This window comes from Lithobates pipiens, unplaced genomic scaffold (assembly GCF_037356315.1).
Source record: "Lithobates pipiens isolate NorthernLeopardFrog02 unplaced genomic scaffold, aLitPip1_a1.2 Scaffold_18, whole genome shotgun sequence".
Classification (NCBI taxonomy): Eukaryota; Metazoa; Chordata; class Amphibia; order Anura; family Ranidae; genus Lithobates; species Lithobates pipiens.
This window is the reverse complement of record NW_027507758.1, coordinates 433,011,782-433,028,307: the sequence shown is the minus strand read 5'-3', so window position 1 is coordinate 433,028,307 and position 16,526 is coordinate 433,011,782. Positions and strand designations below refer to the sequence as shown.

General features: G+C 41.3%; 1 protein-coding gene across 4 annotated transcripts in view; it reads right to left on the bottom strand.

The window, feature by feature from the left end:
• Positions 1-16,526, bottom strand: part of VEPH1 (ventricular zone expressed PH domain containing 1) — a 554,211-nt gene that overhangs the window by 147,104 nt on the left and 390,581 nt on the right. For all 4 annotated transcript variants that reach the window (XM_077488095.1, XM_077488092.1, XM_077488094.1 and 1 more), the window contains exon 10: positions 8,060-8,199. In XM_077488095.1, the coding sequence (XP_077344221.1) occupies positions 8,060-8,199 (140 nt within the window). The remainder of the gene's footprint in view (positions 1-8,059; positions 8,200-16,526) is intronic.

The following is a 16,526-nucleotide window of genomic DNA, read 5'->3' as shown; positions in this document are numbered from 1 at the left end:
AAAATTAAATCCATTTTGTGATTTCATAATTAATACATCACTGTATTCAAGTGCATTTATTAAAGTGCTTCTAAAAGGTACCATTTTTTTTACCTTAATGCATTCTACAAATTAAGGTAAAAAACCTACTGCCTGTACCTCTCTCACACAACCGTCTCTAGGGTTTACAGAGAATGGTCTGGAAAAGAGAAAATATCTAGTGAGCGGCTGTTGTGTGGCAGAAAAAGTCAGAGGAAAATCGACAGACTGGTTTGAGATGAAAGAAAGGCAACAGTAACTCCAATAACCACTCATTACACCCAAGGTATGTAGAATACCATCTCTGAATGCACAAAACATGAACCTTGAAGCAAATGGGCTACAGCAGCAGAATACCACACCCAGTACCACTCCTGTCAGCTAAGAACAGGACACCGAGGCTACAATTCACACAGGCTCGCCAAAAGAAGATTAGAGAAATTTTGCCTGGCCTGATGAGTCTCAATTGTAGCTGCAACATTCAGATGGTAGGGTCAGAATTTGACATAAACATGAAAGTATGGATCCATCCTGCCTTGTATCAGTGGTTCAGGCTGGTGGCAGTGGTGCAAAGGTGTGGGGGATATATTCTTGACATACTTTAAGCCCCTTAGTACCAAGTGAACATTGTTTAAATGCCAAGCCTACCTGAGTATTGTTGCTGACCATGTCCATCCCTTTATGACTACAGTGTACCCATCTTCTGATGGCTACTTCCAGCAGAATAATGTACCATGTCACAAAACTCAAATACTCTCAAACTGGTTTCTTACACATGACAATGAGTTTACTGTTCTCAAATGGAGGAATGTTTCCAATACCTTGTTGATTCTATGCCACAAAGAATTAAGATTAATTCTGATGGCAAAAATGGGTCCAAGCCCTAATAAAGAGGCCGGAGAGTGTAATGCCAACAATTTTCGCAGAACTCTGTATACTGTACGTTCACTTCAGCGTTAAAATCTATCTAAAGCCAAAGTTTTTTTTTTTTTTTTCCATACAGAATGGAACAATTGTACACTTTGTCAATTATTTATTGTTGCCTCTGTACCTGTAGAGGAGATTTACCTCTATATTTGTTCAAGAGACAATTGTCACAGAGATAAAAAGCCAGGGGGAATCCAAAAATTATGAATTGTCATCAGAGGAAGAGGTAATAGAAAATACTACTGTTTCTGTGACAACCCTTTAAAGAGACTCTGTTGGGCCGATTCAGCAGGGCAGGACAAATTTTGATCCATCTGTGGTTGTTCCTGCTTGACTTCTGTTGAATAGGAATGTTTGACAATCAGCTACAGCCGTTGGATCAGTGTATTCTGACAGCAGGTGTCTTCCTGTCAGAATACAATGGTACAATGGGAAAGATTTTACCATCCACCCTGCTTGTATGGATGGAGGAATATGTTCATTTTTTTTCTATTTAATAGCCCACTGTGAACTGTCAATGGGGAAGGGGAAGACATGAAGATGCTGAAGCTGAGCTGGGGAATCGGCACAAATTCTCCAGCTACACTATATTACCAAAAGTATTGGGATGCCTGCCTTTACACCCAAATTAACGTTAATGGCATCCCAGTCTTAGTCTGTAGGGTTCAATATTGAGTTGTCCCACCCCTCGCAGCTGTAACAGTTTCAACTCTTCTGGAAAGCTGTCCAGTGTGTATATGGGAAGGAGTGTGTATACGGGAATATTTGATCATTCTTCCAGAAGCACATTTTTGTGGTCAGGCACTGATATGGACAAGAAGGAGTGGCTCACAGTCTTCGCTCTAATTCATCCCAAAGGTGTTCTATTGGGTTGAGGTCAGGACTCTGAGCAGGCCAGTCAAGTTCCTCACCCAAAACGTGTTCATCCATGTTCATCCTTGTTCATCCATGTCTTTATGGACCTTGTTTTGTGCACTGGTCCAAATCATTTTGTGAAGGGGTGATTATGGTGTGGGGTTGTTTTCAGGGGGTTGGGCTTGGCCCCTTAGTTCCAGTGAAGGGAATTCTTAAAGAGAAAATAAACCTTTCTGTATACTTTGTACCTATAGGTAAGCCTAGAATAAAGCTTACCTATCGGTACTGTAAATATCTCCTAAACGTGCGCCGTTTAGGATATATTTACTGTATACTGTGCCGATGATGTCCCACATGCACGGGAGTGACGTCACGTTGCTCTGGCCAGTGACACAGCTCTGGAAGGAAGACAGGTGAAGATGGATGTGGATTTATTTAATAGTGCAAGTTTTTAGAAAATCATCAATTTTGTTTAAAGTATTTTTAATTTAGAAATTTAGGAGAGATTTCCTATCATTTTCCTTTTTTCTTTTAGGCTCCAGGAAATCTTTAAAAAGATTGCCTCTCATTTCCTGCTGTGTCTCTGGAAAAAAATTGGGGTTTAGGTTCACAACGATGAGTCTTTCACCTCTTGTCAAATGCTGCCCATAAATATACAGAAGTGCTGGCAGTGCAGCATTCTCCCTAAGGCTGGATTCACACGTATGCAGTTTTAGTGCTTTTTGCATTTTGCAGATTTGCACTACAGTCCATTTATCATGGTTTCCTATGGAACACGTTCTGTAGTGCAAATCTGCAAAATGCAAAAAAACACTAAAACTGCATAGGTGTGAATCCAGCCTAATAAGAAGAATATATCAATTGTGTGATTATACAAGCAGACCATTCCACTTACACTCAGCCTCAGGAATCAGTATCAGCAGAATAGAAGCAGTTAAGCATTTTTTCCTTATCAATTCTTGATTTTTGCAAGAAAAAATATTTCGTAATTGTGACTGTATCTGAAGGCTCACAAGACAGAGTAGGTCCTGGGGGGGCACCCAGGGTAGAAATTCAGTAACCTCCAGACATTTTGTGTTTCTGTGCATGTAGAGTTTTTCATAATCTCCAAGCAATATATTACATTTATACAATGTTACTACATTCCAAATCTTATCTTCCAACTCAACAACTTCACTTCTATTTATGCTAAAATAGAAATAATGAGTTCTTAGCTGATATAATGTGACTTTGCAAGTTTATAGGAAAGATGGTCTGCATCCCAAGACAGTTTTATGTTCGACTTGTACATGGCACTTTCCTTGATAAGGATTTAATAATGTACTGATCGTGATGTCCTGACATTCTAACACATACTACCGCATGTGTAGGTGTATCAACTGATCTCAGGAAATGAATAGTGAAAACTGATACGTATAATTATTACAAATATTAATAAAGAAAACATATTTTCAAGCTGACATTTTGCCTTGTGCTGCAAAAGTAAAACTGATACCTTAGGGGGTCTATTTATAAATTTTTTACACACAAGAGTCACGCACCTTTCACCTAGGGTTCACATATTTTTCCAATGGAGTCCAATTAGAAGAATGTATAAATCTTGGGTAAAAACATTTATAAATAGGTCCCTGTTTTAAAAAAGCCTATGTTTCTTTTTTTTTTAAACCAGCATAAGGGATAGTGCTTACATTTAATGAGAAGTGTCCTGGTGGCTGCTGTCTTAGTTGAAATCTTCTGTCTTCTGCCCCCTACTCCCTATAGCACTGTAGCGGTAATCTTCCAGTGCTGAAGGGGTTAACCACTTTAGTATTGCACTATAGCCACAAGGCAGCTACAGAGCAGTACTATAGTTCTGGAAGGATGTCCATAGATGTCCTCCCAGAACCCTGCCCCCTTCACGCCTTCGGACACAGCTGATCACAGATCGAGGTAAAGGGCCAATTAGAGCAGCCCTTTGTCATGTGATTGGTTGTGTCCAATCCAGCGGCAGCCCATCCACAGAGGGCGCTGCCCCCCATCCATATGTCTAGTCCCCTGATCTACATATCAGGGCACTGGACTATGGATTCCAATGGGGGGGGGGAGTGTTTTTTTGAAGCACCTGATTTGAGCCAGAGGTTCTAATAGGCTTCAAAAGAGGGTGCGTTTGGGGCGCAGAGCACTGCGCTCTGAGCCCACCCAGTTGTGTGAAGATAGCAAATTAATTTTCACACTAAGTCCCTCCTTGCCAATCAGGAGGCAGGTCATGAGACCTGTTTCCCGATTGGCCAAAGCATCAGGCGATCCTATTGGATGCCTACTGCTTAGGAGGAACAGAGAGGAGACACACGGGGGAGCAAGCCACGGGAGGAGAGGACACCGGAGCCGCTGCCCGCACCCTGGGAGAGGAGGAGGGGCCACCACAGCCCGCCAGAACTAAATCAGGTAGGGGGGTTGTCAGTGCCGCACCTCCGGCCTCCCAGGGTGGGGGGATGTCAGTGCCATGCTACAGGCTGCCGGGGGGGTCAGTGCTGTGCTGTCCCTTTTGCTGATTTAAAAAACAAAACTAAACATAGGCTTTAAAAGCAAAGTATGGCCAAAGCTTCTTTGGCCATGGTTCTCTTGCAGTCACAGGAGTTCACTAGTGTTCTGCTGTGACCCAGAATCAGAGACAGCGGGCTAAAGTCCACTATTGGCTAATGCCAAAGAGCCATTCCATGTTCTGGAAGGATCCAGACCATATTTTTGGGATTTGCACAGATGCCTGATAGGCAGCTTGCTCAGCCTAAGAGCCGGAGCCAGCCACCACTGCCCCCATTCTGGAGGGCAGGAGCAGCTGACCAAGAACTGAGATGGTAGTAGTCATTGGATTGCTCCATTCTCAGTCTTAGCAAGTGGGGGACAGCTTCAGCTTCAGGTCAATGATGAAGCATGGTGATGAGTATGTGTGTTACACTTACAAGAAATTATAAATGTGTCCTTTCCTACATTTAACCGCTTGCTGACCAGCCACCACGGTTGTACTCTGGCAACATGGCTCGGCTGTGCGAATCGTCATGTTACGTCGCTTCTAGATTTGGCCACTAGGGGCGCGCACACCCCCTGCCCGACCATGGATTCTATGCGAGTGCCTCGGGGTCACGATCACTGCTGGGCTCCCGCGATTGCTCAGGGCACACGGAGAACCAGGATTTGTGTGTGTAAATACATATATGTTAACACAAATATAGCACATATAACAAAAAAAAAATAAACAATTAAAGTAGCATACACTTTCATTCTGGGGTTATGGCAGGTAGCTGCCTTAACCCCGGTATTTTTTTTCACAGTGGGCAATCCTCTGTTACATAAAAGTGGTCCGAACAGTGGATTCACCACAAGATCACTTTTTTGGACAGTGGGAGAGGTGTCTGCCCCCCTCCCGCCGCTTCCCGGGTGTCTCCACCTCTTACCAGAGAGATCAGTAGGGGCAGAAGCGATTGGATCCGATAGAGTGATGAACAGGAAGTCGAATGCCCTTCAAAAGCAACTCTATGCCCTTGGAGGACCGGAGCAACGCCAAACGTCACTTCCACCCTCCGGCCTTAAAGGGACTATTTTTTTTTATGTGAAAAAAAAAATGACATAAAAAAAAAAAAAAGAAGCACTATCACACTTTGAATGAGAAATGCGCGGTCATGTAACACTGCACCCAAATTAAATTTTTATCTTTTTTTTCATACAAATAGAGCTTTTTTTCAGTGGTATTTAATCACCGCTGGGGTTTTTATTTTTTATGCTACAAATAAAAAAAGACTGAAAATGTAAAAAAAAATGCATTTTTATTAGTTTCTGTTATAAAATTTTGCAAATAAGTAATTTATCTTGATAAATTCTGACCAAAAATGATGCTGCTACATTTCTTTGGTAAAAATAACCAAAATCAGTGTTTATTTGGTGTCGGCAGTGATGGGGGACAGACATATTTTTTATCGGGACACTGAAATGTGTATAAGAAAAGGGGTATCAGTGGTGCTTGGTGTACTTTGCGGGGTGATATGTCACAGATCTACATATCCCCCCCCCCGCGCACTGAGCTCGATGGGGGGAACTGTCACAGTCTCTATTTACATCACCCATATCCCAGTCTCTGCTCAGCTGGATCCTGTAATCATTCTGAGGGATGTATGTCCTGAATGTCCACTCTAAACGAGGAAAGGACCACCCAGCCTTTTATGTGCAGTGGCCGGGTGATGGGCCCTGTCCTGCTTATTTATATTGAAAGGAATAAAGGCGATTAAAAAAAAGGGTAATGGGGACAGTGTAAAAATAAAAAGTAAAATAAATAATAATAATAAAAATAAAATTTAAAGCGCCCCATCCCTCTGAACTTGCGTGCAGAAGTGAACGCATACGCAAGTCGTGCCCACATATGTAAACAATGTTCAAACCACACATGTGAGGCATTGCCATGATTTTTAGAGCAAAAGCAATCATTCTAGCACTAGATCTCCTCTGTAACTCTAAAAAGGTAACCTGTAAAAATGTTTAAAGCTTCACCTATGGAGATTTTTAAGTAGAATAGTTTGTCGCCATTCCACGAGCATTTGCAATTTTAAAGCATGACATGTTAGGTATCAATTTACTTGGCGTAACATCATCTTTCACATTATACAAAAAAATTGGGCTAACTTTACTGTTTTCTTATTTTTTTTATTAAAAAGGTGTATTTAAAAAAAAATGCATTTGTAAGACCGCTGCACAAACACTGTGTGACAAAGTATTGCAACAATCTCCATTTTATTCTCTATGGTCTCTGCTAAAAAAATATATATATAATGTTTGGGGTTCTAAGTAATTTGCTAGCAACAAATACTGATTTTAACTTGTAAGCAACAAATGTCAGAAATAGGCTTGGTCCTTAAGTGGTTAATAGACCACTAGGAAGCATTCACCAAATATTCCCTGCAAGTGAATCAATCACTGTCGTTTAAAACTTGTGCACCTGGAGGATACACCTACAGTGAACGTTTGTCAAATGCCACATTCACTTCAATATAAAGATACCCCTTAAATTACTGCCAGTATATTCCTCCATATTTGATCCAGTAAAGGGCCACTTAGGGCCATTTAGTAGTCCTCTACACTTGCCTGTGAGTTTAAAAAGGAGCTTCAAATTCTTCTGGTCTTTTAACTTTGGTCTTAATCTTCTTGCTTTCTGTCTTTAAAATATTGTTTTGTTATTTAATATTTTCTCCCAAATGGGAACTAGTTTATTACAGGGACTGCGGAGTTGGAAAAAAAAAGAGCTTGGGTCTTCTGCATCTCACTGAAGTGGTATGGGCTATGGGCTTTCATTTCAAAATACCCTTTAGGATCTGAAACAAATGCACTGCTGTAAATGACAAGTGATTCTAGACTGGATACATTTTGTTAGGATTTAGCAGTCGAGGCAAAACATCTCCACTGGCTGCTATTTCATGGCAAGTTTACTTATCTAGTAGAATTGATTTTTTCTGCAAATAAACATCTAAATCTAATATATATATATATATATATATATATATATATATATATATATATATATATATATATTTATTTATAGGAACTGTATATACATGCAAATTGGAAAGTATCCTTCTGCTGGATTTCACTGTTTGTTACATCCAGTTTTATAGATAAACATACAGAAGATGGAAATTAATATTTGCCATTATCTTGTCCTTAGATAAATTATACTGAAAAACTTTACAATTTACAACCAAACAATTACTAAATGACAACCATAGCTTTGTCTAGTAGTAATTAGTTACATTCAACTGAACTTGAACTGTAATGTTAAGAACATTTTGTAGTTTATCAAAGCCAGTTCTTCTGAAGAAGTGGTTTGGACAACCTACGAAACCTCTTAATCATTACAGACCAGGTTCAGGTGAATGTAACAAACTACAAAAAGATATACTGTGACATGACCTGGATAATTAGGACCCTTCACAGACACAATCATAGCTGTATTTTACCTATTAAGACTTTAACAGAAACAGACATAGGACTACTAGTATAACTATCATGAGTTAAGCCCCATACACACTATCTGATTTTCTGCTGATTTTTTCCTTCAGATTTACCAAAACCATATAATAGGAGATCAAACCTTAGGAGTTTCAATTTGTATGCAATCAGGCAGGCCCTTGCACTACATGGTATTGGTAAAGAAAAAAATCAGCATAAAATTAGATAGTGTGTATGGGGCTTGAGAATTTCCCTTCTCAGTGTACCTACAGTACTGATGTTCACTCACCTGCTGAAAGAGAAACATAATGTGGATCCAAATCTGTGGATGTCGACTGATTAAGACAAAACTGGATTTACTGTAAAGGCAGTAATGACCCTTCATAGGACAGCTAAAGAATAGCTTTGCCACACAGCTTTTAAATGTATCTAAAGGGAAAAAAATAGTTTGTTGTTTAAATTGTTGCAATAATGCTCATACACTGAATTATTATTATTATTATTTTTTTATAATAAGTCAACCAAATCAACCCTTGTTTAATGGACACAAATGATATACCTAGGTTTTATATCAGGCCAGCTTTGGGTCATTGGTAAATTATATTCACCTACATAATTAAAATGATGATTTGGCCATACTAGTCAGTAACTGGAGAATCCACAAGCTATAAAGAGGAACCATAGATGCTATTCTACTCTTTCTCTCTGAAGCTCTGATGGGTCTGGTATGGATTTTGAGGGGACCCCCACGCCATTTTTTTAAAAATTTTGGCGTGGGGTTCACCTTAATATCCATACCAGACCTCAAGGGCCTGGTATGGAATTTAGGGGGACCCCCACACATTTTTTTTCTTAATTTTGGTTCGGGGATTCCCCTATGGGGAAATCCCCATTCCGTTTTTATCAATGAACTTTTATGTGTATTGCGAACCAACAATTCATTGTAGCTGCGAGTAGTTCTAAATTACTTTTTTTCCTTTAGAAATGTAATTTTGCTGTCAAACTGTTCTAAACACAGAAACATGTGCCCCTTTACAGGCACACTATAGACACCCCCCAGGTACGAAATTTAAAGGAATATTATACTTTTATTGTTTCACTTTAAGCATTATTAAAATCACTGCTCCCAAAAAATGGTTGTTTTTAAAACTTTTTTTTGCATTGATACATGTCCCCTGGGGCAGGGCCCAGGTCCCCAAATACTTTTTATGACAATACCATGCATATAAGCCTTTACAATTAGCACTTTTGATTTCTCCCATAGACTTTTAAAGGGTGTTCCGCGGCTTTCGAATTTGACGCGAACACCCAAAATTGTTTGCTGTTCGGCAAACTGACGAACAGCCAATGTTCGATTCGAACATGAGTTTGACTCTAACATAAAGCTCAACTCTGATCACCATTCCTGGCTCCAGCTAGAGTGAACCACCTCTGGGCCTGTCACTGCAGAGCTGCAAGAATCTCTGCTCCGGTGTGGTTCCTGTCCCCTAGACACACCAGCTGAAGAACTGCATGGCACCTTTTAGCCTGAATCATTGAATAGCCTTTTGAACGCTTAGGGGGGGTACATGAGGTTCATTGGAGAATTCAACAGAGGAGGGCATGGAGGAGGAGAAGGAGGAGGGGTAGAGTTGACGAATCTGGCATTATCACCAGCGGTATGGAGATGTAGGGGCACAACAAGCTGCAGCACTGAGCCCTGTTCTGCATCCTTCCGAGTTGCAAGCAAAGTTACCCAGTGTGCTGTGAACAAAATATATCGTCCCTGCCCATGCTGCTGGACCACGTGTCAGCAGTAACATGGACTTTGCGGCTAACTGCCTTGCCCAACATTGCCACAACATTGCCTTCAATGTGATGGTAGAGAGATGGAATGGCCTAACGTGAAAAGAATTAGCGACTGGGAACCTGCCATTGTGGTACAGCACATTCTGAAAATTCACGGAAGAGTGCAGAATCCACCAGGCAGAAAGGCAGAAGTTGTAGAGCCAGCAGCTTTGACAAAATTACATTTAGACGCTGGGCATGTGGGTGGCAGGGACTGTATTTTTTTTTCTGCTGCAGCAGAAAAAAAGTGGGCCCGGGAGATAACAGCTCCATAATGTCATGGAATAGAGGGGCTGCTCTTTACTCTTCCATGATGGCTGCCTCATTGGGGTTGTGCCTCACCCTCACTTTCATCCTCTGCTCTATCCGACACCCAAGTCGAGTCAGCGACTTCCTCATCATCATCATCTCCTCCATCCTCATTACCACTGGAGACGACTTGGTAATACGCTGTGGCTGGGGGAACATGACTGTCAATTTGCGTACCAGTATTCTCCCTTCTCTGTAGTCTCATATTCCTGCCTTCCTCAACCTCAGACTCAGAACCAACATCATAATCGAGTAATGGCTGTGCATAGTCAAGGAGCAAGTAGCTGATGCTGTGTTCAAATAACTCTGCTGACTCCTCCATGACAGGAATAGCTGTGGACAGGGAGGCAGGTTTTGCCCCTCTGGCAGCTACAGTGGACTGTGCACTAGTCTCTGCTTGGAAGACAGAAGATCAGGATGGTTTAGTAAGCCAGTCCACCACCTCCTCTGCATGCTGTGGCTGGATAGCATGGGCAACATCACTAAACAGAGGAAATGATGCCCTGCCTGAGGACTGACCACATCCACCTTTGCCTGTGGACACATACGCTGCTGGCCCCCTTACAGTGCCATGGGAACGTCTGCCTCTCCTTGCTGTCCTCCCAGACATGATGGGAGGAGTGGGAGGTGCTTATTAACAAAATGTAATGAAGATGTGTAAATGTGTATGTGAATGTACTTTAATCAATGGAAAGTGGTGTTTTGTGCACTTTAATTTGAGTATTCACGACACAGACACACTCCACGGATACACAAGAATATTGCAGTAATGCACAGAACTATATGGTGTTAAACTTGCAGCAATGCGCATAACTATACAGCGTTACACTTGTAGTAATTCACAGAACTATATGGCAGTAAACTTGCAGTAACACAATTAAATATACGGCATTACACTTGAAGTAATGCACAGAACTATATGGCGTTAAACTTGCAGTAACGCACAGAAATAAAAACTGTGTTAAACGGTTTCTCCATTCTGACTGAGCTTTCCCTACATTCATACTAATGTAAAAATGAATGGTGATCGCACTAAACTCACACTGAACTATCCCTAGATGCACACTAAACTGATATTCTACACTGACAATAGAATCAGAATAGCACACTATCTGTCTAATAGCAGAGCCCTGTTCTATCTCTCTCCATGCCACTATCACACTACAAATGGCCACTATAGAAAGAATACTTTTACAGTGTGGGGCGGAATTAAGAGCAATGAGCCATGATTGGATACCAGATAGCAAGCAATTGTGCTGCAAGTTTGAAAATGACTTGCTAAGCTATGGCTAGACTTGCAAGGCTTCACAATTGCAGCAAGTCTGCATTGCATGACTCTAGATCAACTTTATTTGCAAACACTCTGCAAGTCTGCTGAAAGTTTTGGTTCAGTTATGTTGTGTAATAGTTATCCCACAACAGGGGTCACTGTGGCTGAATTTTCATCATTGCTCCCTGCTGTATGTAAGGTTTTTCTTGAATTGGTGCTGGGGCAGTCATAGAATCACTTTAGGAGTGGTCGCAGGTGACCATGAGATCAGGTAGAAATTAAGGAGTGACTAACCCAAATATCCCACTGGTGTAGCACAATTTGGAATGTTTTCATTTTTCCTTGTTTATATGCTGAGATTTATCAGAAAACGTGTATTTTTTGAGAGGTGGAAATGAAAACCTCAAAGACCCAGTGCAAGAAACCTGGTTGTTCCACCACTGTATAGAGGACTACAAATCCCAGCAATACAGTAACAATGCAGAATACCACCAGCTATAAGGGGTGTATTTAGAGAGCCATGACTGACTGCACTGTACTGTGTTGTAAAGAGACCCATGCATTGTGCTGTATACAAAGAGAACCCTTTCATGGGAAATAGGAAAAGGTGGATACTTTTGTCACATCTATACCAGGCTAACCTCACTCTACAGAGGTCTCAGGTCACATAACCTTTCTGGTCTTGGCATGCCTTATATCTCTGACAGTAAAGCAGAGAGATGAGCGGAGGGTTCCCTCACCACTGGTTTCTCTATTGTACTGTATTGGGCTTGGTCTATAAATGGCTATATTTACCTCCTACATTGTGTGCAAGGTCTACCATTTCCCTCTTACATTCTGTTGACGTCTTCTGTAGCTTTATTCCTGGCTGGCTATTCTCCGCAGTCTCTGTATTTATGTATCTGTTGCCCCTTGATCTGAAAACACAACAATTCCCATCATGGGATTCCCTGTGTATTTGTGTATATGTAATAATAATAAAAAATGGTGCGCTAATTCAAGAAGCTATGCAGCAAAAATAAACAAATATTCATGAATCCTTATCCCTAATTAAAAAAAAAAAAAAATCACAAAACAAAAGTTGCAGTAATATGCGATAATATTTGAAACAGTGATAAAGTGCACTAATTCAAGAAGCTAATTAGTAAAAATAGACAAATATGCATAAATGACTATCCCTTATTTTATTAAAAATACAATAATATGCGATAATATGTGAAACAGTGATAAAAGTGCTCGAACCAAAAGCAGATATTTTATTATTTTTTTTATGTAAATTCAGAGGAATATCTGCTTTTGATTTGAGCACTTTTATCACGGTTTCACATATTATTGTATTTTTTTTATTATTATTCATACATATTTGTCTATTTTTGCTGCTTAGCTTCTTGAATTAGCACACTTCATCACCGTTTCACATATTATTGAATATTAATGAATTTTTTACATTTATTTTTTTAAATTAGATATACCGGTAGTCATCCATGCATATTACTGCTTTTTTTTAAATGAGGGATAGTCATTCATGCATATTTGTTTTTGCTGCATAGCTTCTTGAATTAGTGCACTTTATCTTTGTTTCACAGCATTATCGCATATTATCGCATATTACTGAATTTATTTATTTTTTGTTCAAATTAGGGATAGTAATTCATGCATATTTTTTCAGTTTTGCTACAAAGCTTCTTGAATTAGTGCATCATTCTGTATTATTATTATTACATATACACAAATACACAGGGCATCCCATGATGGCAATCATCGTGTTTTCAGATCAAGGGGCAACAGATGCATAAATACAGATATTGCAGAGAATAGCCAGCCAGGAATAAACATACAGAAGACGTCAACAGAATGTAAGAGGGAATGGTAGACATTGCACACAATGTAGGAGGCAAACCTAGCCAATTATAGACCATGCTTAATACAGTACAATGGAGAAACCAGTAGTGGGGGAACCTTCAGTTCATCTCTCTGCTTTAGGGATATAGGGTATGCCTAGGCCAGAAAGGTCATGTGACCTGAGATCTCTGTAGTGTGAGTCGAGCCCAGTATAGGTGGGAACAAAAGTATTCACCTCTTCCTATTTCCCATGAAAGGGATCTCTCTGTATACAGCACAATGCATGGGTCTCTCTGTATACAGCACAATGCATGGATCTCCCTGTATACAGCACAGTACACGGATCTCTTTACAACACAGTACAGTGCAGTCATCTCTCTATATACAATGCATGGCTCTCTATATACACCCCATATAGCTGGTGGTATTCTGCATTGTTACTGTATTGCTGGGATTTGTAGTCCTTGTGGAACTAGAAGGTTTCGTGCACTGGGTCTTTGTGGTTTCTATTTCAATCTCTTGTTAAATACAAAAATTTTCTACTAAATCTCACCATATAAACAAGGAAAAAAAACATTCCAAATTGTGGTACACCAATGGGATATTTGGGTTAGTCACTGCTTGAGTTCTACCTCCCTGAACTCCACATCAGATCTCATGGTTGCCACTCACCTCTCTGCACACCACTCCCAAAGTGATTCTATGGCTGCCCCAGCACCAAATAAAGAAAAAACCTTACACACAGCAGGGAGCAATGATGAAAATTCAGCCACAATGACCCCTGTGGTGGGATAACTGTTACACAACATAACCAAACCAGAACTTGCAGAGTGTTTGCAAAGAAAGTTGATCTCAGAGCTTAAAGTGAGTTTAACCAAAAATGTAATATGTTACAGCTTACCAATCATTAGATATGGTGGCTGCTTTCGTTTTCTTTTTTAGAATTTCTTACCTCTGTTTTCAACTGCTGACCTGGTCAGTAACACACCTCCTAACTCTCTAACTGCTACACCAGGAGAAAAAAAGAAACCCTAATAAAGAAAACGAATGCAGCCACCACATTTAAGAACTGGTAAGCTACAATAAAATAAATGTTTGCTATTTTGGCAGGGCTTTTTTTCTCATCGAGAAGGTGCAGGAACCCCCCCTTCTGAGTCACCCCTTGACTCCGCCCCCAACCCACTTCCGAGCACTGTTCCTTGGGTCCAACCCTTACCCACCTCCCAGTACTGCCCCTTTAAGAGAATACAGAACCAAGTATTTTTTATGAAGTTTGTTAATGATAACACGAAAGGCAATAAAATAGATCTAGCAACAATAGACAGCCCAGCAACAATAGAACCCCTCCAGCAACAATGCATTCCCAACAGCCAGCATCAATCGACCCTTCAGCAGCCAGCAACAATAGACACCCTCCCTCAATAGTAGATCCCACCCAGAAACAATTGACCCCCTGCAACATAAGACCCACTCCCAGCCACAATGCATCCCCCATCAGCAACAATAGACCCCCACTGCAAAAAAAGAATCAATCCAGCAACAATAGATTCCCCAGCAAACAGCATCAATAGACCCTCCAGCAGCAACTACAAAGACCCCTCCCTCGACAGTAGATTTCTCCCAGCAATGATTGAACCCCCTGCAACATAAGACCCACATCCAGCAACAATAGATTCCCCACTAGCAACTGACGTCCTCCCCAGCAACAGTAGACCTCCTTCCTTCCCAAAAATAGATCCCCTCCAGCAAACAATAGATTCCTCAACAGCCAGCATTCCTAGACTCTCCAGCAGACCCCAGCACCTCTTGCCATTCAGTTCTGGAGGTGCCGAAACTGCGTTCCCTCAAGTTCCTGCTGAAAGAAAGCCCTGCTTTTGGGGTTAAAACCGCTTTAAAGTGGTCACCTTGTAAAACAACCCATTGATTTTAAAACCAAAACAAAGGCAAAACATCCGTGTATAGATATTGAAAAACATTATAAATACCCTTTTTTCCCTTTTTTATAAGTGATTACATTCCCTCTGTTCTCAGCTACATAAGAGCTGGGGGAGGAGAAGTAACAGCACACTGAGCTTCCCATTGAAAGGCTGTGCGGGGGGGGGGGGTTCAGGACACGTCTCATCATTGGAGGGGAGCAGGCTGAGTTCCCAGTATAGCTAGAGAACTGATCACGATGTGTTTTCCTGCTTAGTGTGGTCAGTTTTTAATAAGAAACAGAGGGACTGGCAGGAACACCAGGGATTTCAAACAAAGGAAGCAATACAAAGAGAGCAGGATACTTTTTCAGGTACATGGTACAGCAGGGACATATCAGGGATTAGGGATGAGCTTCGAGTTTGAGTCAAACTCATGTTCGGCTCGAACATTGCCCGTTCGCCTGTTCAGTGAACAGTGAACAATTTGGGGTGTTTGCGGCAAATTCGAAAAGCCATGGAACACCCTGTACATGTCTATGGTAGAAATCTAAAGTGCTAATTTTAAAGGCCAATATGCAAGTTACTGTCCTAAAAAGTGTTTGGGGACATGGGTCCTGCCCCAGGGGAGATGTATCAATGCAAAAAAAGTTTTAAAAACTGAAGTTTTTTTCAGGAGCAGTGATTTTAATAATGATTAAAGTGAAACAATAAAATTGTAATATTCCTTTAAATTTCATACCTGGGGGGTGTCTATGGTATGCCTGTGAAGGGACGCATGTTTCCCGTGATTAGAACTGTCCCTGCACAAAGTGTCATTTCTGCAGGAAAAAAAAGTCATTTAAAATCACTCTCGGCTATAATGAATTGTCAGCTCCTGTAATACAGAGAACACAAAAAAAAGCGTGGGGTTCCCCCAACTTCAATTACCAGGCCCTTCAGGTCTGGTAACCCCGCGTCAAATAAAAAAAAAATTGACATGGGGTCCCCCTAAAAATCCATACCAGACCCTATATCCGAGCACGCAACCTGGCAGGCCGTAGGAAAAGAGGGGGGATGAGAGAGTGCACCCCTAACCGTACCAGGCCACATGCCCTCAACATTGGGAGGATGCTTTGGGGTCCCCCCAAAGCACCATGTCCCCATGTTGATGGGGACAAGGGCCTCATCCCCGCAACCCCGGCCGGTGGTTGTGGGGGTCTGCGGGCAGGGGGCTTATCAGAATCTGGAGGCCCCCTTTAACAAGGGGGCCCCCAGATCCCGGCCCCCCCATTTGAAATGGTAAGTCGGTACAAAAGTACCCCTACCATTTCACAAAGAAAGTGTAAAAAATAGTTAAATAAGACAAACACACTTTTGAAAAAGTCCTTTATTAAAAATAAAAAATAAATAATAAAAGATTCCAGCCATGGTAATCCACTCTTGCTATCCAGCAACGGATGATCATCTCTCCGGGGTCCAGCGCGGGGTCCAGCGATGGCTGATCTGATCCAGCGACGAGTGATCTCTCAGTCCAGCGCAGCGAAGTCCATCCTTCCTCTGTCTCCACTGTCGGAGACACTGCTGGACCCCGGCGGCCTGACGTTTCTTATATG